Raw genomic sequence first — 25,125 nt, forward strand, 5'->3', positions numbered from 1 at the left:
ATTACTAACTATTGGACAGAGGTTATTCTGAAGAACAATTATTTTTCTCCTCTTTATTCAATTGGATCGTTAAATTTCATTTTCATATACTGAGGAAAACCTTTACATTAAGACCCAACAAAAGAGCAGCATATTTAACAGGAATAAGGTACATTATTTCTTTTACTGTTTCTAAATGGTAATTTATGGCAAACTTATTATATTCAACATTGAAAACACAGAAGGCTCTTCATGATTAGAACACTAATTTGATAGATAAAGAACACTTCAAATGTTTATGCTGCACTTATACGTAAGTGGAATAATTGATACAGAATTCTAGGATTAAACAATGCACAATACAGGCATTCAGTCTTTTTTGTATACATTAGAAAAGACATAAACAAGAAATATGCTTATAATTAACCTTTTGGAGAAAACAACACCTACTTTTAGGGAAAAAAATGGAAAAATTTTTTAACTTTGAAAATTTATATTAATTTGTAGAAATGTTTGCCTTTTTTTTTCTTGGTCTAATGAATTGAATTTGTTGTTTTTTGTTTTTCTTGGAAGGCTCCCCTGGTTATGGTGAACCAGGTATTCAAGGTAACCGTGGGCCACCAGGTTTACCAGGGCCACGTGGAGATAGAGGAAGTCCAGGCAGTACAGTTCCAGGACTTCCTGGAAACGTAGGCCCACATGTAAGAAATTACTTTTGTATATGTCTTGTGTGTTTGGTAGAAATGGATGTAAAATAGACTAAGAATAATTTCTGAGTGTTACTGTTTTGATAAACAAGAATATATGAGTCCAAAAGCACATATTTTTATTTCCAATATGGGATATTGTCAGTATAATACAAAACTGTTTATATTACTCTCTGTATGAATTTCTACAGTGCATTGCTCACAAACCATGAATTTGAAAATGTATTCCTTGTAATATAAAAACTAATAAAAACTTGCATTTGTGTTTTTTCATTGACATTTGGGATAATAAACAGATTACTCTTTCTAATAATGATGTTTGATATTCTATAATAGTACTATTATAGATAATCCATGCTTGTGAAGCTTAATTTTAAATGTAGTAATGAATTAGCATGATGTCATATGCTGACTTTGTCTGTCAGGAACACATTAAGATGTATCAAAATCTCAAGGCATCCATTTCTCAATCATTAAAGCAGAATAATTTATGTAACTATTTTTTTATGATATAACAAAATATTCATGAATAACTGTTTTCTAGCTTCAATATTATTATACAACAAGATTAACATTTGTTAAAAGCTTTTGGATTTTGTTACTATATTTTTTATTATTTGTTTAGAAAGTGTTGAAGTAGATTCCTTAACCTTTATTTTTACATATACACATTCATCACTTAGTCCACAATACCATTAAAGGTACATTACTCTTCACTTTGTGTTTTTAAAGTTCCTACCTCTTTAAGCATAAATTTAAAGACAAAACAAATGGATTGATCCAAATTATTCTTGTTATATTCCCTTAACTTTATGCTCTATCTTATAGGAAAGTATAATCAATAGCTTTTTGTTGTTTTTTGTCTTAATGGTTAATACCAGTGCTTATATTCTTTAATGCCAAATATACCAAAATTTTTTTCTCATTGTCATATATCTTTAATGTTTAAATTTGTAGTATTTTTCAAACAGTTGACTAATCTGTGGTGGTGTTTAATACACTCCCTTGGATTTTTTTTTTTCTGCATTCCATGTTACACTTAAGGAATTGACATTTTTTCAAATTCCAATAGTTTGTTTATTTTTAATTGATAAGTAACAGAAAAAATACCTCTGAATAATCATTTCACAATTAAATCAATTTTCTTTCTTTGTTAATAAAACTTTTTTTTGTAATCCAGGGAGCAGATGGCATACCAGGCTTTAAAGGTGTAAAAGGACAACATGGAGAAAAAGGATTTTTAGGACCAGTTGGACCAAAAGGAATAAGAGGCTCTTATGGAACACTTGGATTTCCTGGCTTAGAGGGCTTTCCTGGAGAAGTTGGTAGGTTTTAGCTACTAGAAAAAAACTTAAGTTTTGTTAATATTGATTATCCTAATTTCTTAATTATTATGTTGTGATACATGACCAAATTGAAATGCACATTGATCATTAATATGATACATGTGTTATTCCAAGTATAAACTCCCTTGGTGTGGATTCCTGTATGTGGTGAGGAGACCTCCCAGAAAAGGTCCTGTTTTCCAGTTTACCTCCTCTCAGATCTAAGCATCCACCCATGTGTTTGCCGTTGCATGGTGACCCATGAAGGGGAGGAGAGGATCCTAGTGGTTGAGGGGTCCAACCCTAACACACCACTTTGACCTTGAATTCCTGTCGATGGATGGCCTTGGGGTGGCCCCCATAGGGTCATTTGGCTGGTCTACTTGGACTAAGGTCAACCAAGTACCAGTGTTAGATGTTCTCAATTGGTGTTGTGGACATTGTATCTGAAACTGTGTGTGAGTATAGTGCTCACAAAACCCTGGCGTTGCTGCTGTGTCCTTGTTTGGCATTGTAGTGCATCCCCTCATAGGGCTCCATGGTGGGTGCAGTCAATGGGCACTGAAATGTAGCTTCATTATTATGGATACCTCTTTTTCTGACAAATTAAATAAAAATGAAAAAATTGAAAAGAAACAGATCATTGGAAAACAGCCATGTATGGATGACTCTGTTGTGCAGTCAATATCACAGCCAGATTCTAAACCTAGATTTCTGATTATCCATTCCTTATCTAAGAAATCCTTCGGGCAGATGTCTCCATTTCTTATTCAGAAGGGATCAGAAGGACTTGCTGGCTCCCCAGACTCAGTAAAGAAGTTGCACTCTGGAAAGATCTTCACCACAACATACCAAACTCCTCTTGAAATCAAAGACCACATTGGGAATATACCCATTGAGGTTACTCCCTATGCAACTTTGAATTATTCCAGAGGACTTATACTTGAGAGGGATTTAAAGAACTTTCCTGAGTCAGAGATCTTTGCTGGTTTCTCCAGCCAAGGCATTACTGTGGTGTGCTGAATCTTCACTTATAAAGACGTAATTAAGCACCCTACCAATGTTCTGATATTAACATTTACATCACCACATCCTCTTGCCACGGTCAAAGCAGGTTATCTAAACTGCAAGGTATAGCCTTACATTCCTAACTTTCTCAGATATTTCCAATGTCATTGGTTTGGTCACTCAAAAACATCATGTCATGGTTCTTTGATATGTGCTTGTTGTCCTTGTAAAGACCACAATGCTTATGAGTGCAAGCTGGAACCACACTGTGTTAACTGTAGTGGCCCACACCCATCTTACTCTATTCCTTGCCCTAAATGGGTAGAAGAGAAAGAGGTCCAATGCTTGAAGACTGTTAATAATATCACCTACCCAGAGGCTCCCTGCTGATTCTCCAAGCTGTAGCTGTGGTTTCACTAGATATAAGTTTTTACAAGTCTGTACATAGTAGTTTACAGTTTTTCATTTATGATTCATTTCTTGAGATGTTAGGTAGAAATGATTTGAATACCAATAAAAAAAAATATTTTCCATAGCATGTAAAATAAGTAGTTGAATTTGATTATATTTTGTGTATAGTTCATATATGTCCAAAATGCTATTATTCAAAATACCCCCTCTACAAAAAATGGATATTGCTTTGTAATATACTTTCTTATTAGGCTACTGTTTTTGACACCAAGATTCAATACTTGATTTTCCCCTATAATAATTAATTTTGCTATCATATCTGGTATCTAGACATTTTTGACCAGTGTCCCAAGGTATTGCTACTTTGATGATATAGATAGCATTATCATCAACAGCTGTGAGGTCCAGCTTACATAGTTCTCCTCTACCTTGGTCGTATATACAGGATTCTGGAATAATTCTAGTGAATCTTTTGTTTTTCTTTAAGGTATCATAAACCTTCTTGTATACAGAATCATGTCTAACAATTCGTGCATGGTGAGTAGAACTCCAACGACTTAGAATGTGTGCTAAAGTTTCTCCCAGTACACCCAACTCTACAATTATGGGGGAATGCTGGTCTTTCTCGATGGATGTTATGCAGAGTAGGAAAAAAATCCGTATCTCAGTTTAAAGAGCAAGATAAATGTAGAGCCTGAAACTATTCTTGTTCTGGAAATCAATAAATTGTTCACTGGGGATCTTTCAGTTTCGTCCAGTCCTTTGGAGTTAGCATCTTGTCGTAACTTCTGCATCAAGTTTCTCTTGATATATAATTTGTAAGCCACATCTCATTGATTCTGAATAAACTCTGTGGCAAGAAGGGCTTTTGTAATGGGAGCATTTGTCTTCTCAGTATTGTGGAGTATTTTTATAATAGTAGATGGTTTAACATCATGGAAATTCATAACTCCAAGGCCTCCTTCAGCTGTCTTACCATAAAATACTCCATTTGATGTGTAGTGGAGTAATTAGTGGAGAATATCTTTTATTCTGTTCCTAATCATGCTATCTAGTAGATTCAAAATTTTAGATGTGGGTTGAGATAACGATGATATATGTATGATCCAAGGAATGTATAATTTGGTAACCAGGAGTAATGTCTGTTGGGGCTTCAAATTTACCTTAGGAATCTTCTTAAAATTTTCTTCAATTCCTTTTACATAACACTTTAACTCAGCTCTTCCATTCGATGAAAAATTGACTCCAAGATATTTAATAAGTTCTGCTGGTTGAATCTGTCAGGTATCTTGATTGTGAATGGTGAACTGATTTTCAGTGAGTACTTTCATTCTTATACTCTTTCTTTTGGAACAAAAAGATAGTGCCAATCATTTGTCATTGTTGACACGAAGATTCCTTTCATCAAAGAAGATAGATGAAATGTTTAATTGGTCCTTCATCCCAGCTTTTCTTCTGGCTAGCAGAACGACATCATCAGCAAAACCCAATGCAGGTATTATTTCTTCCTGAATATCGGCACCAACATTAGGATTGAGTTTGCAGAATAATTCGTCAATGATCGTGTTGAATAAAAGTGGCAATAATGGATCACCCTGTCTCACTCCTCATCTCACAGGGACATCAGACATTATAACATTCTTTAAGATGATACCTGTACTACAACCCACATACGTGTTGATGATATATTCACTCATAGATATGTTGAATCTGTGTAATGCTCTTTTGATAGAAGAATGGGAATTAAAATCAAAAGCTTTTGTTCTGTCCAAAGATATCTTCAGTAGAGCCCCATGCATCTTCCTTTATAAGAGAGTCATGGTTACTCCTGCCATTTACCCATACTTAGTTGAAATTCTTCACTTTGACATTCAGAGCACTGGGCATTCCATTCCACTCTCACAGTAGGAGTGCAGACAATGAAGGTACTTTTTCAACAAATTCTGGCTTTTTCAGCTTAGAAAAACAAACTACTTTGATCAAAAGTTAGATTGAACCTGATGAGAAAGTGCTAAAACTGTATTAATAGTAGACATTGTTTATCTCTGTAGCTAACCAGTCAGAAAATGGACACAAGAATGTAGAAATATCTCTGCCCCGTTTGACAGTCATTAAACATTTTCCCTATACAAGGTCCAGTACTGTATAATGGAACTATCACATGAGACAACAGACAAGTCCTCGAGTTATCATGATACAAAATTTAACATTTTAGGCTGTGAAAAAACATACTAGTTCCATAATTTATCAAGAAATGAAACATGATGCTTTAGAGTTAATTTCTCATATGACCCCGTTCATATTTTGAATGTTCCATAGGAAATCATATGCATTTATAAATATAAAATATAAACTGAAGGAGACTAACTAAGATATATAGTACTTGCATTCTTCAGAAATTTATTTTTATACCTCAAAACCAATCTGTTTTTTTTACAGACTTTTGAATGATTTATGTTTTTTATTCACATAATTTCCTCTCTTGATCATCTGTTGGAAACTTTAATTGATATGTTCCTAACACATAGAAAATAAATACTAAGTTATCTAGTAGTTTAACATAAGATAAGACAGAACACATAGTAAAATGTTGAGTTTCAAACAGCTATTAAATGAGATATTTTATATCAAAAATATACATCTTTTTGATACAGAAGAATGTAACAAAATATTAATGGAAATTATACCTCTGAAGGCTTAGCTTATGATGCTAAAACTGAGTTTTGATTGATAATGGATACAGCACAGATAGCCCATTGTATAGTTTTGTGCTTGACAATAGACAGAAACAACTAGTAATTATTTACTAACAAAAAAGATAGTAATATCTTTTTATTAAAATCTTTTGTAACAGATGTTTGTAAAACTATTATTGTTTTTAGTACACATTAAAACTAAATTAGTTGATCTCATGAAGCTTACATTTCTAAACTTGGAGATAGCAAAAAAAGGTTATTTCAGTTTTAAGTGAAGACACCTATCTTTTTTCAAGAAATAGTAAAGAAAATTAACTATTTTTTTTTTGCAGGTGAACGAGGCAGTCCTGGTGATCCAGGAGAGGCAGAACTACCCCCAATAGACTTAAGTAAAATTGGATATCCTGGTGACAGAGGGTTAGATGGACTTCCAGGTATTCCAGGGGATGAAGGTTTACCTGGACTTAATGGGTTGAGAGGACCACCTGGTGACAGAGGAACTGTGGGACCTCCAGGACCAAATGGATTCCAAGGACTCAAAGGACCAGATGGGGATGTTGGACTTCAAGGTACATTGACAGTCTACAGTTTTTACCAGTAGCAAGGAATTATCCAATAGTAGCTTTAAGAAATTCTTTGTGATTTATCATATATTTAAGTTATTTGTAATTTTATATAATATTGTTCTCACCTAAATGGTAAGACAATACACAAAAATAAAATATATTATGGAAGTATATGAACTTTCAGTGTTCATTAGTAATATTAATATCATAACATTTAATAGCAGAATGTATGCTTGAAATAATATTGATTGCCTCCATCCCTCAGATAATTGTTAGGCATCTTGGACTTCTGATGGACTTCCATGTGAGCTATAAATAATTATTCATTCTGCTTATGTATGTCAGTAAACATTTTTGTAGAGGAGGATTCATAGTTTTACTGTTCATGGCATTTCATTCATTATCAAGTATGGTCAGTGTTTATAATATCCTGTAGTATTCTTGATTACTCCTCTGAAAAACTGTTTAAGGGCAGCTTTAATGTGTGGAGTTACTTTACAGTATATGATACATTTCTCAAGACCATACTCATAGATGCTTGTTAGGGTTAAAATACATAGAGAATAAAATCTAATCCATTCAGCCAATTCTCTCTCTTTCAAGGAATATGCTGAGTAGCTTAGAATGGTGGAGTTGGTTGTTAGCATGCATAACTTAATTGCCAGATAGCACAAAGAGTTATAGAATGTGATACTTATAATTTGTGAACTAGTGGAACTATTCCACAGAACTTAATAGTAAGCACATATACCAATACTTTTTCTTGCATGCATATTTCTGAGATGTTATCATGTTGATATGTATAAAAATGGTATTGGATCATGTTCCATGTGATGTTTAAATGAACCATAAACCTTTTCTTCTGTAAAAATAACCTGCTTTCCATATTGTTAGTCCTGTAAACATGTTCTTGGCACCAATACATGTGAGCTGTTTCTTGCTTGTGTCTTACTGCAAATGGAATACACCTAAATGGATATATGAAGACCTTTGGAACTCTGTTCTGATTGTTTCTGTATTGGTGCAGCCTTTAAATGTAGTTGTGAATCTTTGTTTCAGTTTCAGAGAAAGTACTCTGTAATTCTGTTCAGCCATCTTTAATAAGCATTACTCTGTTTCCTTTATGGTGGAAGATGATCTGCCTTGTTCATGTATCTTCACTAATAATTGAAAAGCAGTTCCATACACTAGTAATAGCACTTTGAGACCCTTGTTGTCAATTTGCACTAGTCTATGGTGATCGAATATCCTAGATGTGTCTGATGGTTCTCCATGGAAGTCAGATAATCAGATTTCTCTTTTGAGGCCTGTCCATGATTTTGAACAATATGAAGCATTTTAACTCTAGATTCAAGTGGATCAAAGTGCACATATCTTAACATTTGTAAATACTTGCATTCAAAATTTTATTAAACAACTTCATTGTTAATGAATATCAATAAATGTGACATCAAAAATTGTTTTTAAGTCACAATTTGATCTTATATAAGTTGTAATTCTTTAATTTCAAAAGGGAATATTTAAATAAATTATCCTTCTGCATTCCTCTTTATCATGTGATACTTCTTTGCTTTAAACTGCTCATTTTTAGAGTTTTTTACTACCCCTATAACACTATATAGCATGGGCTGAATGAGCTTTATTGCATAAAATGAACAGATAGACATAATAGAAAGTATCTGATACTGTTAAACGTATTGTGTTATCTAAGTTATAACATTTCAGACTCAGAATACCCTCAAACTGGTTTGGGCAGTTTACCTCAGATACTAATATTCAATAATTATTATAATTTTTGGCAAAAGTAAAAATACCTGAAACATAATTGTTATAATACTCATATTTACTAGCACTGTCATATTTCACAAATGAATAGAAGAGTATACTGAGAGTTGAAAATTTGAAACTTCAAATAAAAACTTTTTTATACAAAATTTATAACTCTACTAACAAAAATGCAATATGAAAACTACAGGCAAAATACTAATTCTAGGTAAGTTAATAAACCTGAATAAATCATAGGTATTGTTAATATATATATAATATATAGTTAATAAAAGAAATCATGCACTTAAACTTCTTAGTTAAAAATAAATAAATATTAACATGAGTTTAACGTTAATTAATATGGTAAAAATTCATCTAAACTACCACACAGATGAGTCAATAACAATAAAGCAAAATATATAGGTGGTAAATTAGACTCTACATGCCATTTTCATAATAATAATTAAATTTATTTCTGGGTTTGTTAAAACAAAAGACGATTTTGATATTTAAATACTTTATAACTTGGATAGATACATTTTTAATTAACAAAATATATTTATTTTAAATTTTAAGTTATGTGTAAATATCTGAAATAGAATGGTTGTTGTTGACATGAAACAAACATTTACAATATGTTTCTATATAGAATGTTTACTGCTTTATTAACTTAATACACTTCAGTTTTTTTAAGTAAATGATATTCCAGAAATATACAATTCCTTCCCTTCACTGTTTAAACAAGAAAAAAGTTGAAGAGTTTACAGTTAGTTTAATGAAGTTATGAACACCTTTTTCTCATTATCTCCCAGTACTAGTTTGAAACAATGGGGAACTTGGGGCACATGCCTCAGTGCCATCCACAGAACACAAATTATATGTTATAATATATTCTTAAATATTTTTACCATAAACACTAATTGTTTAAAGAATGATGGCTAGTCATATGAAGTTATTTTTAAATTAACTTTTTTATATTTTACAATTTGAATGAAAGTTTAACATTGACAGCATACAGTCTTTTATTATCAATGGTAGCTGACTTACAAGTGTTTGATAAAAATTTAGCTTAAATAACAAGGATCTCCACATGTTACATGCCCTTGGACTGTACCACAACTGAATCAAGCCCAATTTTCTACACATTCAGATTTTTGTTATGCTTACATGTACATATGTTGAGCATATTATATGGAAAATGATGTTGGAGCCTCACTGTGTTGTTATAGTTCTTATGACTACTTTGAGGACATTCTTTATCTGATGACTATGCATTTTTACAATAGGCCTGCAGTGTGATTTCCATTGTAAAAGTAGCACTTTTGTAAGACTGTCATGTCTAAAGTACATAACTTCTCTATGCAGGCTTTCTTTAATCCATCAAGTGTATGAGAATGATGATTTATCAGCATCCATTTCAACAGTTTGTTAACTGATCAGTATGTCTTTATGTGGATCAGCATTAATATTTATTTCATTTTTCAACTGCTTGTGGTAGTAATGGTTGAATAGGTACGTCTTGGAATCAACTTGTCTACATACGACTGATATCATTTTTCCACAGACTTATATATTCTCTGATTCTCACTGTTTACAAAATTCTGCACTATGCTTACCACAGTTAGAGTATAGTTTGTTGCAGATCTCCTTTTGTATGGTGGTTTGGTGCCTCAAGTCATTTCATATCCTTTTGTTGCCCATTACCATTAAGGAATATCTTGGAAATTCTAAATTCCTAATTTTAACACATTTTTATAGTTTATGATCTAATTGTGTGCCAATAGAAGCTGTTACTTACCATTCCCAAAAGCAGTCAGTTTTTACAGGCATCACACTAGTTATGAAATACCAAATTACCAGCTTTAGATGCTTTTAAATTATCTAAACTATTTCATATAAAAATTTGGAATAAGGACCATAGTACTTTGATATTCAGGAGATATTTTGTGGTATCAATATAAAAAAAATAGAATAAGCATTTTCATTTTTAAACTTTATGAAAGCTTTTTTAAACTACATTTATAAGCTTACTAACAGAAATACAATTTTAATGATGCAGATAAAAATAAAAAATAAAAGCCAATTCTAGAAAAGTTAACAAACCTGAACAAAATTATAATTATAGATTTGTTTGTTTGTAGTTAAGCACAAAGCTGCACAATGAGCTATCTGTGTTCTACCCAACACAGGTATCAAAACCTGGTTTTCTAATGTTTTTAATAATTGAAGTGGTCCATTTAAATGTATTAGTTAAAAATAATCAAATGTAAAAAATATTGTTTTATCTTCCTTTCCTCATTAAACTACATTTTACACATGCTATAGTTTCATTATTTAAAAGAAACATGCATGTAGCATGAGTCAGAGAATTTTTTTCTGAAAGCATACTACACAAGTTTTACTTGTTGTGCAGGATCACAAGGAGAACCAGGGCACAGAGGACTCCCAGGTGATATAGGGCCACCTGGTGATCGAAATATTTTGTCTTTTGGTCATTTCTTTACCCGACATAGTCAGACAGTGGAGCGGCCTAGCTGTCCAAGAGGAACATTCCCATTGTGGACGGGTTACTCTCTGTTGTATATTTTAGGTAATGAACGATCACATGGACAAGATCTTGGTGAGTAAATATTTTCATAATCTTAGAAAATATAGAATACAGAATTTTTTATTTTTTTTAGCTAGGAACAGTTTAGGATTTTGAATCATTCTTCTGAGTTTTTGCATTATCAGAGAAGTTTTTTGAAGTGGAATTATTTTACAGTAGCTTTCAAAAACAACTTGAGTTATATTTGAAAATGAATGTTTGCTGTTTTGAAATATATTTAATTAAAATGGTTAATTTTAACCACATGAAACAATTTCTGCTAATTTATTATGGTGCTTAAGTGCCAGAGCTATTTGTTTAGGTTCATGTGGATGCAAGTTCTATAAAGCATCTTCATTTTATACTAACTTTTGAATTGGAGGATATTTAGTAACATTCAGTCTCCTTCTTGGTAACATTATTTTGGTAGGTTTATTAAGAAAAATATATATGAATCACATGAAGGCTGCTACTATACCTTCAAGGTGCATAATGATCAAAATTAATAAAAGCAAGTGCTTTTATAGTAATATGCATATCTTTAAAAATTCAAGTTTAAAAATATATTTATCGCTGTATACAACAAAAAGATTTTACCACATGCACTGCCGAGAAGATGTTTGTATATGCCTCAATCTTCAAACAAATCTCTAATCCTACATAATTTGACATATACTGCACCAATCTATGATAGCATCATCATTAGACTATAACTCTCCACCATTAGGAAAGTGACACATCCTCTATGTGCAGTATTCCCCATGAAAATGAGCTCATTTTTTATTTATATTGCTTGTCTTCAGACATCTTAATATTGTTTCCTTGTATCTAGAATTGAGGATTTTTGCATTGAACTTTTGCTTTAATTTTCAACTAAATCTTATCATCTAATTCTTTGCATTTTATAAACAATTACTTTTATTTTCAACTTAACAGTGTTTTAGCTGCTCTTTTTTTCTTCCTCTTGAAGGATCTGTATCAAGACCCTGAAAAAGTTTCAAGAACACTAGCACCTAATTATTTGCAGTATTTGCTTCCATCTCTGGTGTCACATTTATTTTGGATTCTTTGTTTTTAAGATTTGCTTGGTTAGAATGCCTTAAATTTGGTATTGCCTTCTTTAGTCTTACCTCAGAAACATTTATCTGGCACCCCTTTTTCCAGCCCAGGTGTTTGGAGGCAGGTCCTTACACATTGAAAACCTCTAACCAAAACTATTTGTCAGCAGTTATTCTTGTTTACTTTCATGGTTTAGGGTTTTATAGCCCCAGAGGACTGACTATTGAGGAATTGACTTGTTTTTGGAACTGCTCCTCTTTGCAGATCTGTGGACTCCCTTATTTTTGCCATTTCCGTAAAGATGAGTGATTGTTCACTTGCCATAAACTTCTGGTCTATTAATTCATTTTAATAATCCCTCAGTTCAAAATGGATAGTTTCCAATATGAAATCTTACATCTTCTCACAAAAATCTCATTCAGTGCTGCATTCTTTATACAATAGGTTTTTTCACTCATTACAAGCTATGAAACTCCCACTTACCTTGCATGTAAGGCAGTTCTGCTGTATCTTCATATGCTTATAAGCACCTCTTGCTATGGTGGCATGACAAGTCCTACAAAACAGTGGTCATCCCTCTCCCTACCTTATCTGGGCTTGCATCTGTTTGCCAATGTCTCTGTCTTTGAATTAAAGTCAGGTCTGGATATTCTCACTCTCCATAGTTGGGTTTTCTGTAACCTTTCACCTTCAGTTTCATCTATCTTGTAGTCTTGTCATAATCCATTTTCACAACTCAGCTGTACTTTCTTAAATCAACTGATAGGGAGACATGTTTGCTCTTAGGACTTCTATTTTGTGATTCTGGATTTTCTCTCTTATGCTCTCAGCCACCACAGTCAGTTGTTGGCCTGTCATGTCCCAAGAGCTTTGTATTCGATAATGAATTGACTCTCTTCTTTAGACTAGTTAAATGAAGAATTACAAAATGATAGGATATATAAATAAGTATATATTATAATTTTTTCATCTTAACTGTATTAAGTGGTGTATACATATCTGGAAATCTATTATTCTGTGCATACTTTTAAAATTAGCTTATATGTGCATTAAATTTTTCATTGTTCACAAAGCAGTTTTGGGAAAATATTTGAACTTTGAAATAAAAATGTATGATTACTTTTTAAATTTTTAACAAACTAAATGATAATAGTTGTAAAAAATTGAAAACTAATTTGCAAAAGTCTCATCTTTTAGTTAATTTCATTGTTCCTTGTTAATATGTATTAAACTTAAAGAATACACAGATAGGAGCACAGATGAATATATTGTAAAATTTATTTTTATGTACTTCAGATGTAAACTAGGTAAGAATAGAAAAAGAGTAATGTCTTATGTACTGCAGTCAGCTTTGTATGTGAGAAACTTTTTTTTATGTATTTTCTGAAATTATTTGTTTATTAAATGTATAATTAGGCTTCAGAGTGTCCCTTGTGCATTTAAGTGTCTAACTTGTTTCTCATCAGGTGGTCCTGGAAGCTGTCTGAGATATTTTTCAACCATGCCTTATATGTTCTGCAACCTGAACAATGTGTGTCATTTGGCATCAAGAAGTGACTACAGTTACTGGCTAAGCACACCAGAACCCATGCTCATGTCCATGACCCCAATAGTTGGGAGAGATATAGAACGTTATATTAGTCGCTGTGTAGTTTGTGAAAGTCCTTCTCAGGTTGGTTTTTTGTTGTTTTTTTTAAATGAACCCTTGTCACAGGATGGTTTAATATTTATGAAGTTATAAATCTGTCCCAGACTAGGTTTCTTTTAGAAATACCAATGTTTCTTACAGTTTATTTTTCAGAAGAGAGGTCTTTCCTAGTTAAACAAAATTGAACTTCAATGATGAGCTTTTAGAGGAGATCAATTGAATTTGTAAAATATATTACCATCTATTAACTTGTTTTATTAAAAGAGAGCTATTATACCTGGTACAATTTATGTATAAGAATTTGGAACTCTTAAAAATTGATTGCTAGGAAGTCACACACATGTAATTTGAAAAAACTCTCAGCCTATATTATAAACCTAGATATTTATATATTGCCCAACTGAGACCTAAAACTTTCTGCAAACTACCAGACATTATGAGTTACAATACTCACTTAAAGCAATGCAAAAAATACAGAAGGTTCAAGTAATGTTGTCTCAAGTTACATCAATGGTTTGAGCACACAAAGCTACTTAATGAAATTTGTTATAACTGTCACCTTTAAAATAAGTACTTTTAATAGGCTTTTATAAAAAGTAAAAAATCATTAAACATTAGGTTACTAAATGAACTAAATAATAATTCTTATACTAAACAGTTTTGTACATCCAACAAATCACTACAAGGTTAGTTTTATTTTTTTCAGTCAAACACACTTTCCAGTTTGTTTTATTTGTGAATGGTGACAAATTTGAATGTCCATGTTCTTTGTGAAGGTGCAATTCATCTTAGGCACGTTTTTGTCATAAATAGTGAGGCTTATTTACCTAATATCTCCTCTAAGGTTTTTTTTCAGATCTATACAAAAAATATTTAGTAATTTTTCATCACATAGAAACACATTATAGTCAAATAAATAGAATTTTTATTTCTTAATGTTAAATTTATTTCATGAACGAAAAATAGATTAATTCTGTTCAATTAATGCAGAGGACATTAATTTTATAGCATTTTAATACAATATTATTCATGCATTTAGTTTTTTGCATTTTCTGTTTTCAATCAAAACTTTCTCCCATTTATATAATGAACATTCTGAAATATATATTGTGTTAATAATTACAAAATATTACATTATACTTTGTCCTTCTTATATGAAATCGCTTGTAAGATACTTGCTTCTATGATCTATGTTACCAATTTGTACATTTTTACTGTAATAACTCAAATAATAATTTCAGGTAATTGCTGTACACAGCCAGTCTACTGTTGTGCCAGATTGCCCTAGGAACTGGGAAAGTTTATGGATTGGATATAGTTTTCTTATGGTAAACAATTTCATTATTAAGTTATATCCACATGTGAACATACATTTTTAATGTTTGGGAGAAACATGCAACATTGCTTGTAGGGGGTACATTTTACCAGGCCTTTTTGTTGTTCTTGAAATATATACTTCTAGGTGTTATTCAGGCTTATTGGTAACTATTTTTTGCTACTCCAGGCTTGTTTTTAACCCATTCACCTATTGTTGTATAATAAAGTAGGGCTAAAAGAAATGTTACAGTTAGGGAAATTTATCACTCTTTTCTTTCACTAAATCCAATTTGTGTGCAGTTTTTAAACTTGATTGAAATTTTTTGTGTTATAGTTAATCACACGTTTTAATCATTTTGATGTTGAAAAAGCTTTTTTCTCCACTAGAAGTGATGACTAGCAAAGTCAATAGAGCTGCCAAAATGACAATTGTGCTGGAAATCTAGTTTGCACATGTATTTCAATACACGTTTTGAGGGTCATTTTAGTGATTCTGCAGTAGAGTTCTTACAATTAATCACACAGTTTTACTGTTGTGACGTCAGTTACATCATCAGTTGGTGAGCTAACTTGAAAATCTGTGGAGTGCTTAAACACATCCCTTCAACTTGTTTTTGGAACATAGCAATGCAGTATATTGAGGAAAATGAATGTGCAACATTTCTTCTGTTGATTCAATTGCTGTGTCAGCAGTTTTGTTATAGAAATTGACTTTAAGTTTTGTTGTGGATCAAGGATAGGTTCATTGTAAATTTTGTGGGAGAACTAAGTTTTCCTTTTTAATGAGAAACTGTGCTGTTTTGAAAAAAATTTGCAAGCTCTTTGTATACATTAGTGCCTTTGAAAAGCTTTCATTTTTCCTTAACTATTAAAAAGAAATAAATAGGTTGCAGTTGAAAATGGCTCAAAATGTGTCAACTCCTTTTTGAAACTACTTGCTAAAAAGTTAACATCATACGGCAAGTCATGCTATATCACAAGAAAGACACAAATTTTAAACTTAGCATCTTGGCAGCAGTTGCATCCATCTTTTGTTGACTCCTTTGAGGATATTGACTTCTGCAGCATAGAATAGAGCATTGTGAACCTCTGTCAGCTGGTACCAGAGTTCAAAAACAGTATCATTTCTGCCTTCTCATTGTGCATTACTGAGTGATATCACAGTTGACTAGGAGGCATGTTAATATAAATGAATTGCATATTTCTACTCATTTAATTCTGGTTTAAGACTATAATAAATAGACTTTTCTTAATATGTAGTTTTTGTTTCTTATTTGCCCTGCAAAGTTTTCAATTGTCCTTTGTTAATTTATTTCATTAAATCTTTGCATATATCTTCATCCTTATAAGGCTTAAACACACTTCTCAATTCAACTCAAGAATATCTACAGTGACACAACTTGCATAACTAATTTCTTATAAAAACTGACCTGTTTACTCATATATGGAAGGACTAAGAGAATTTTCATTAGCAACTTTCTAATTGTTAACATTAGTTGTAATAAGGACAGTATTTCTTTCTAGTTTTTGAAATTAGTTAATAGTATAGTTTTTTCAAAGTTTTATTTTTATAAATATTATTGTTATTATTACAGTTTTTAAAGTGCTATTTTTATAATAAAAATAGATGAAAAACTTACAGCCACACATGATTGTGTATTTACTTATTTTAACTTTATTACATGTGTTTTTTTTTTTCTTAAGGGAACGTTATTTACATAATAATTTTATATCTATTTTGCTCTAAAGAATACAGATGCTGGAGCAGAAGGAAGTGGTCAGCCACTGTGGTCACCTGGATCCTGCTTAGAGTATTTTAGGTCAAATCCTTTCATAGAATGCCAAGGTCATGGTCGCTGTAACGTGTACTCTACAGCCTATAGTTTTTGGCTTGCGTCATTTAACCATTTGAATGAATTCCGTGTCCCTAAACAAGAGACATTGAAGGCTGATCAGCTGCAAACACGTATCTCTCGCTGTAGAGTGTGTCTACGTAACATACCTCGTACTAGATAAAGTAGTATTGTTGTAGTACATTACTCAGTATCATTACTGTTCTTATATTAAATATGCAGATTTACAATTTAGAAACCCTACTGATTTATAAAGATTATTTGCTAGATTCTTGATTACAAGTTACTAAAGCTAAATTTTTAGGTTAGAAAATTATCTTTATTTTGAATTTGCAGTTGAGAGATTTTACAGTGGAATTCTTTATGGACCAAGAAAGAATTTTGGAGGAATTAATGTCACACATTATCAGCTTAGAAGACAAAAAGATGTGTATATACCTAAACAAAACATCAGTAAAATTCACCTGCAGATACACATAAGAAAACGTTGGAATAGCTGACCTTTTTTTTTTTCATTAATTTCTTTTACTGGTTTTGTAACTTCAAATGTGATTTTTCAAGAAATAGTTTTACTGAAAATTTATAACAAAAAAACATAAAAATAGTAGCATTTTCTTTTATATATGTATATACACACACTTACTTACAAAGTACTAGATGTTTTCTAAATGGCATGGCATTTATTATATAATGACTCACCTTCTCATCAGGTTTAGTGACATTTTGGTTCAGATATCAAATACTTACACCAAAAAAAAAGGTTAAGTTAAAATAATAAAAGTAAATTGATATAATATTCTTATACTTAGTATTATTTACAATAACTTTCAAAAGTAGTTGTATTTCAACAAACATTATATTCATATCTATGAATCTGCTGCGGTTAAAAATAATGTTAATGAACAAGATATTCTAATCTTTTTGAACAAAACATAAGCAGTGAATATACGTTTGCAAACCTAGTATGTTTTATAGCTAACTCTTATGAAGTTTTGAATGTACTAGAATAGGTTTTAATTATATATAATTTGCATGGAAAGATTTCAATTATTTTTTTGTTTTTAATGTTGTAAAATCAGTGATATAAATTTCATGCTTATCATATTTAATTTGTTGTTACCAAGTTCTGTCAATCATGTCTTGAAGTAAGTATTATCAGTATTTAAATCTGGAACACTAATTTAAACTGTTGGTTCATGTATAATGTTAATATTCCTTTACAGTGATTGTTCACATGTTGTACTAGTACTTTTCTCACTTTCTCTCTGTTCATATATCATGTTGGTTAACTCTGTTATAAATATACTTGTCAGTGCAAAAAGCAACATCATTATCTTACCATTTCCCATGTCACAAGAATACATATCAGTTTTGGTTGTCAGTATCTTTAGATATTTTTATGAATTTTTTTTAACACAATGAAATCCCACGGAGCTAATATTAAAAAAAAAGACAAAACAGTTAGCTTTTATAAATATTTTTATATCATTTAAAAAAATTAGTTCTTGCATAGAGTTAACATTGGCACAAATATGTAACTGAATAACATCATTGTGTTTTTAATTTTGTGTCTTAAAGCAATAGAAAATTACCAGTACAAACTTTAAACTTTTGTTAAGTGTGAATGCCCTGCATGAGTAAAATTTAAATAATTGTACATATTCTGTTAGTTGTTACATGACAATGGTTAAATTCATTTAGCAATTTTGAAGTTATTTCAGAGATATTTATATTAAATTTACCAATTTCTAATAACAATCACATAGCATTCTAAGTTATAATTATGAGAAGTTTTAAAAATGCAGAAGCAATTTAAAATAAGAATGATTAGGTTTCTGTAGTGATACTCTCCAAGTATATCATAGAGAACAATAACAATGGCTGTCTTTAGCATGTGTATAGCTTGAGTAAAACAAGTTTAATTAGTAACTTTCTAATAGCTATTAGCAGGAGCTGTTTAATCTTTCATACAGTTTTACGTTTCTGTAATATAATTACTTTTATAGAGTTTCAGATTTGTGAATTTTTTGACACTGTTGCCAAACATCGTAAATTTTTATCATTTTAAGGTATAATTTACATAGGGTTGGGAAAATGGCTTTATTACACTTTACTTTGTTTTTTAATTGTGTGAAACAATTTTAGTAAGATTGTTCTAATGAAGCCTGTTTTTCAAGCGTTTTTTGTTATTGATAATATTTTTATTTCTTTTTTGAAATACTACCTTAGAGTATCTTTAAATCCTAAAATAAAGAATGTTATTGATTTAGTTTGATTTATTTTGTGAAGTTTTGATACAGATTCAGATAACACTTCTGTTTTCTAAACAAAAATGTAAGAAGTTTGAAATTGAATGAAAATTATTTCATGTTATGATAAATATATCTAATGTAAGTTTTTAAGATAAATTTGAAATAAAATAATTTTATTTTTTAGATTTCAACAGATTTACAATTTACTTATATCATTAAGCATGGTAATGCTTTGTATGTAGATCCAAGGGCAAGGCAAAAATTGACCACCACATATTATGTATTGCCCATCATAGTCTGAAGTCTCTTAGAAAGTGCAGAAACAGTATAGCGTTTCACTAACTTTATCACGTGATATCTTCTGGACAACTCATTATGTTAGGTTAAAACTGTTGCATTCATAGTAGCTGCCATTCATTAATATCAATTGTTTTAAATAAGGGGGGAACATTTTTTTTTAATAAGTACGATGTAGGGATGGAAATGCTGAAAGGTACAGAAACAAAATAGGGTTGAATACACAAAATCATACAAAATTCCTTGTGTAAGTAGCCACTAAGTCAATGTAACCAGCTTATGAGAATGAAATAACCACTGTAAGACTTCATAGCACTATTCAATTTAAATGCTTTTATTCAAACGTGAATTCATACAATAGAATGGAATTTAACATTTAGTTGCAGATAAGTTTTTCTTGTAAAGATTTGGCTACTTATACAGTGATTCCTCCATACTTTGTTCCTGTATGTTTTGGCATTGTCATCTCTACATCTTCTTTATATTTTCTAAACATTTTTTTACCTTGTCTTTTAGTGGAGTGATTAGTGATTATTTAAAGGACTTTGTTAGACAACAAACGTTAATTAGTTTAAACTCAATGGAAAGTAATTAAACAACTCTTACAATGTAGACCAGAGATGTTACTAGATACTGGATGCATATAGGATCTATAATATATATATATATATATTACATAATTCCTAAATGCATATAATCTAGAGAACTAAGCCAGAAACCACTCTAAGGAGATGCCAGGTTGCTTTCATTTCTGTAGAACACCTCCCAGTGGCTCAATGGTATATCTGCAGGCTTTTGACACTGATAATCGGTTTTCAATACCTGTGGTTGACAGAGTGCAGACAGTTACTTGTGTAGCTTTGTATGTAACAACAACTAAACCAAATCTTCCTTGTAAGTGCTAACATTAACATATATGTTCTATTAAATTATATACTTTGTATATGAACATAACACACATGAATATACCCTTGACAACAATAATTCAGAAAAAGACTCCAACAATACTTACAGTACTGGGCAAATGTATTAGAACACCCCAGCACTTGTTATTTTATGAGCTTTAAGTGTAAACAGTCATTGATTTGTTACTGGAGTTAACTTGTAATTATTTAAATTAAATATTACAAAAAGCTATTTCAAAATTAGTACACAAAATATATTTAAGTTTCTTCAGAATGATCATCTTTGCATTTGTGTGGCATTCTGTTCTCATAAATATTTTCTCATGGTCTTTGGTGTAATGATTCAAGTTTATTTGTTTTTAAGCTATATCCATAGTTTTTCTTTAGTGCTGTTGTCAAGTGTGGAGTCAAACAACTTGCAAATTTGTTCTGTGGGGTTAAGGACTTAGTAGCATCCATTCCATTGGTTAGATATCTAATTTTTCTGGTTTGAATAAACTTACATTTCTTTTCAAATAATGGTTTTATTGATACTACTTCTCCATGAAGGCCATATTTCTGCAACATTTTTTAAATCTTATCTGTGTCTAATTTGTTATTATCATTAGCAAAGTGTTTTGCAATTTTCCTTCAAAATTGGTTCTTTATATTTAATATCTCTTTCAGTGAGTTTTCTCCATCTCCTGCACTATCTTATCTTATAGAACTCTGTTTCCTTATATCTGTCCAATGTGTACTTGGAAAACAATGAAAATGTTTTGCAAATCTTCTTAAACTCCAACCAGGATCATGTGAAGATTTGATTCTGACTCTGTAAGAGGTTCTTTATTCTCTCTGTTTTGTATTTTAAAGTCAAAACCACAAAGTATTAGCTGTACTGAACAATGTTTTTTTGTCAAAAATAAATATTCCTTTATATATATCTAAGTGTACCTCAATAAAAAAATAACTCAAAAGGTAAAAAATTGAATTTTTTAGCATTATTTACTGGAACAGAAACTGTATGATTATTTTGAATCACTGTATTTACACTAAACATCTTGAACAACTTTATTAGGTGAACAGTTAGTGTCTCATAAATTATTGGCATAGTTCCAAACCACCATATTGGAAGAGTATGACTTGAGGTTTGATACTGATGCATTAAAAATATCACTGCCAAGCTAATACGACATGTTGTAATGCCACCTAAGCAAACTGTAAAGATAGGTGCCACCAAAAGTACAAAATCTTCAGAGCTGTAAATGAAGCTTATTTTGTGAATGATATACATTTTAAATTGTCTTGAAATTGTTAAATACAGTTGAGATCATGTGATAAATATAGTCTGATGTGTTACTTTCTGTAGCAGGTTTGGTCAAGGAACTGATGTACTGTTCCATTGGATAATTGCATTGTGTTCAGTATGTTTATGGAGGACAGCCTCTCTAGAGATGTATGGAACAGTGATATTTCCACATTCCAGTCTCCTTTTTGTAGTTGTCAACTATACAGTGGTTATACTCTGTGAATGCAGATTTACACATTTAAGAATGATTGATTCTGACCTTTGAGGAGGGCATTTTATTTCCATATTTCAGAGTCTCAAGACCCACTGACTAACCAACAAGTACTATTATATAATGAAAGAGCCTTGTTTGTGAAGCAGTAAAATGAATATGAACAGTCTTTCCTTTACTGTATCTGTTAGATGAAAGAAGAAATAAATTACATTTACTTGACAAAAACTTGTGTCTGTACCACACTGTTGAATCAGATCAAAGTCTTAGCATGGTATCCCAGATTCTAGTTTAACTACGCTAATAATAATTCTCATTTTACATATTTAAGGGGAGATGAAACTCTATATAACAATCATTGTAGTAATTATTATCACAATCCTACAACCACCTACATTTTTACATAAAAGTACAGGGTATCCAAAATAATGTTTTCCTAATTTTAAATTTTATTATTAAATAACTAGAGAAATACAGTCATCCAGTTTTCAACATCTTATAGCCCAACTCAAACAGTTTTTATTGTCATGTTTTTTTACCATTTCAGTGAGCACTGTTACACTATAAAATGACAACCATGCAAGAAATGGTTCAATGTGTCATTTGGTATGCAGAAACCAACTCAATGACTGTAGTGCAACATAATTACATGAAATAATCAACTTACCAGGAGTGGGTGAAGAAGTTCTGCAAAGCAGTGTGTTACAGCAACCAGGAGTTAGTAGACTCGCTGTCAGTGATTAATATATCAAATAAATGCATGAATCATTTCAGCATAACCCACAGAAATTGCTTCAGTATGCTTTACAAGAGCTTAACATGTAAAAAACACACCTACTTCGTGCCATTCACAAACAACTTCATCTGCATGGCTACAAACTTTAGTTGGTATAGGCATTGCAACCAGATTACAGACCACAGTGCAAGATAATTGTGTTGAATTTCCTTGATTGCATATGTAAAGACAGTACATTTACAGCTCATGTAGTTTAGCAATGAGGTTACATTTTGTACTTCAGGTAAAACTATTTATCATAATGTCTGCATTTCAGTCTCAAAAACCTCCATGACATCATTGAAAACGTGTGTAATAACCCAAAGGTGAATGTGTGGTACAGTCTCGTGTGATAAGATTTTTTTTTTTTTTTGCACTGAGAGCACTGTTAATAGGAAAATATACTTTGACTTGCTGGAACAATCTATGGAAGCTAGGTGTTGTGATCTATACAGTAAGATGTGGAGGGAAACACACATCCAGCACAGTCATTGTCCCTCAGTAGATAATACATTTCAAAAAGGTCAGATGTGAGGTGAAGTTGACAGACTGCATTCACCTTCAGTAGAATAGCAATAACAATATTCAGTATGTGAGTTGTCATCATGATCTACGCATGACATAATCTGAATACACCAGGACCCTCTCACTGTGAAGGAATTATGCTGTATTATAAAAGTGCAAAACTATGATTATATTCAGCAAGTTTCTATGGGCAAATGTCAACCAAAATTAACAAACTACTTAGTCTGGAAAGGAAGAACTGCTAAACTTTTGGTTTTCAGGGCTCCCAGTCATCATAAACAGTCGAGATAAACTACCAGATTCTTAGGATCTAATCTTGACCCCTAATCACACTTGTATATCTAGTTTTTATCAGATTGTGTAATCTGCTGAAAATTTTCTACAGATCACAAGATGCAGCAGTTATTGAAAGATGTTAGATCAGTGTTTCACCATTTATTAGCAACATCTTGCTCCTAATCGGTTGATCAAGGGCCTATAATAGTTTTTTTTATTATCAGAGACAGTCAGTTTATCAACTGCACAACCATTAGTAAAAACATATAAGAAAAAACGTATAATATGTTCTGTAGATGGTTTTAAATGTAGATATATGTACTCATTTATAGATAATGTTGCCTCACTTAGGTTCCTTTCTGCTGTTGTATTTTTAAGTAGTCAGTAATGCACAGTTAAAAACTGCAATAACTAGAGGAATACAAAGATCTACCTGGCAATAAATCATGATTTTGAAGGACTGAAGAGCAAATCATTTAAATATATACCACCTACATATACTGTGCAGTCTGTCTACAGTAAAGAGTAGTTGTAGTTTTAAATTGGATCTAGGTTTAAACTTATGACCAGAACAAGAATTACCCAAATACAAAAGTTTAAAACACCCACACACATACATACAAAGTAGGAGGGCAAAAATCTGACGTTTCTCTATCCTGAGGGACCTAAGACTGGAAAATAACAACTGTATTTTTATAGGAGCGTTGTGCTAGAAACTTGTGAAAATCACTTTCCACTGGTTTCCAATCAAAGAACAACAAGATAATGCAAGATTGATGTCCACTGGACTGATATTGTAATCTAATGGTACAGGTTTACAGTGGTCAAGATTAAATTGTTACAGGCAACCAAAGTCTGAAAATATTACACAGATTCGAATATTATAGAAATAAAGTTATAAAAAAGACTAGCAGCTATGATAGCAATACTTACCCAAACTTTTCCATCCTTTTTCCCAACCATGATCTTTAAACAAATGGAACAGACAGAAACACCCAGAGAATAACACAAATATCCAGGGAATGATGTATAGGTAAAACACCACAATATATCGTAGTTAATCACAATAAATAAAATGCAATAATGAAGCATTTACATAATGGAATTCTTCATATAAAGTAGATTCACCCAATAAAAGAACTACAGTTCAAATCGGCCAGAAGTTAGTATTGACAATCAAAGTACAAAATAATTAAAATCGTAGCAGGTAAAAAGAAAAATAGATCAAAAGAATGGGCTGAAAATCATAAAAAATAAAGGAATGTAATTCAAAACACTTAATACCGAAATTAATAATTAAAACAAGAACTGTGTTTTATTTAAGACAAATACTATCTAAAGATTATGTACATTTTTATGTGTGTTACTGTTGTTGTTAAGTGTAAAACTACACACTGTATTATCAGTGAGTTGTTCAACGCAAATACTGAAACCTAATTTTTACCGTCATAAGCCCTCAAACTTACTACTGAGCTAACAGAGTAGGGAAGTAAATATTGCATACAAAAATATTGAGTATATCGAAAAAAAAAAAAAAACTCATTGGATCGCTTAAGTACAATTATAATATAAAAAAAATCAATTCAAAACAGAATGAAGCGCGAAAAGATTATAGAGAATATTCAGAATTGAAAGAAAGTAGATCATAATGTGGTATTCTCCTTACAATGAAT

The 25,125-nt window shown here is 31.3% G+C and overlaps 1 protein-coding gene and 1 long non-coding RNA gene across 2 annotated transcripts in view; one reads left to right on the plus strand and one right to left on the minus strand.

Moving 5' to 3' along the window:
• LOC143236631 (uncharacterized) overlaps nucleotides 1–19,236 on the plus strand; it is a 202,202-nt gene extending 182,966 nt beyond the window's left edge. The window contains exons 35-41 of the mRNA XM_076474973.1: nucleotides 553–680; nucleotides 1,867–2,011; nucleotides 6,459–6,695; nucleotides 10,873–11,079; nucleotides 13,572–13,777; nucleotides 14,995–15,081; nucleotides 16,820–19,236. Coding sequence (XP_076331088.1) covers nucleotides 553–680; nucleotides 1,867–2,011; nucleotides 6,459–6,695; nucleotides 10,873–11,079; nucleotides 13,572–13,777; nucleotides 14,995–15,081; nucleotides 16,820–17,086 — 1,277 coding nt within the window. The 3' untranslated portion in view covers nucleotides 17,087–19,236. The remainder of the gene's footprint in view (nucleotides 1–552; nucleotides 681–1,866; nucleotides 2,012–6,458; nucleotides 6,696–10,872; nucleotides 11,080–13,571; nucleotides 13,778–14,994; nucleotides 15,082–16,819) is intronic.
• Nucleotides 19,237–20,182: 946 nt separating this feature from the next.
• LOC143236632 (uncharacterized) lies at nucleotides 20,183–24,603 on the minus strand. The gene is made up of 3 exons (XR_013019632.1): nucleotides 24,386–24,603; nucleotides 22,544–22,606; nucleotides 20,183–20,294 (listed from the first exon to the last, which is right to left on the minus strand). It is a non-coding gene; the product is annotated as an uncharacterized LOC143236632 (long non-coding RNA).
• Nucleotides 24,604–25,125: the final 522 nt, after the last annotated feature.

This window comes from Tachypleus tridentatus, chromosome 13 (assembly GCF_004210375.1).
Source record: "Tachypleus tridentatus isolate NWPU-2018 chromosome 13, ASM421037v1, whole genome shotgun sequence".
Lineage (NCBI taxonomy): Eukaryota > Metazoa > Arthropoda > Merostomata > Xiphosura > Limulidae > Tachypleus > Tachypleus tridentatus.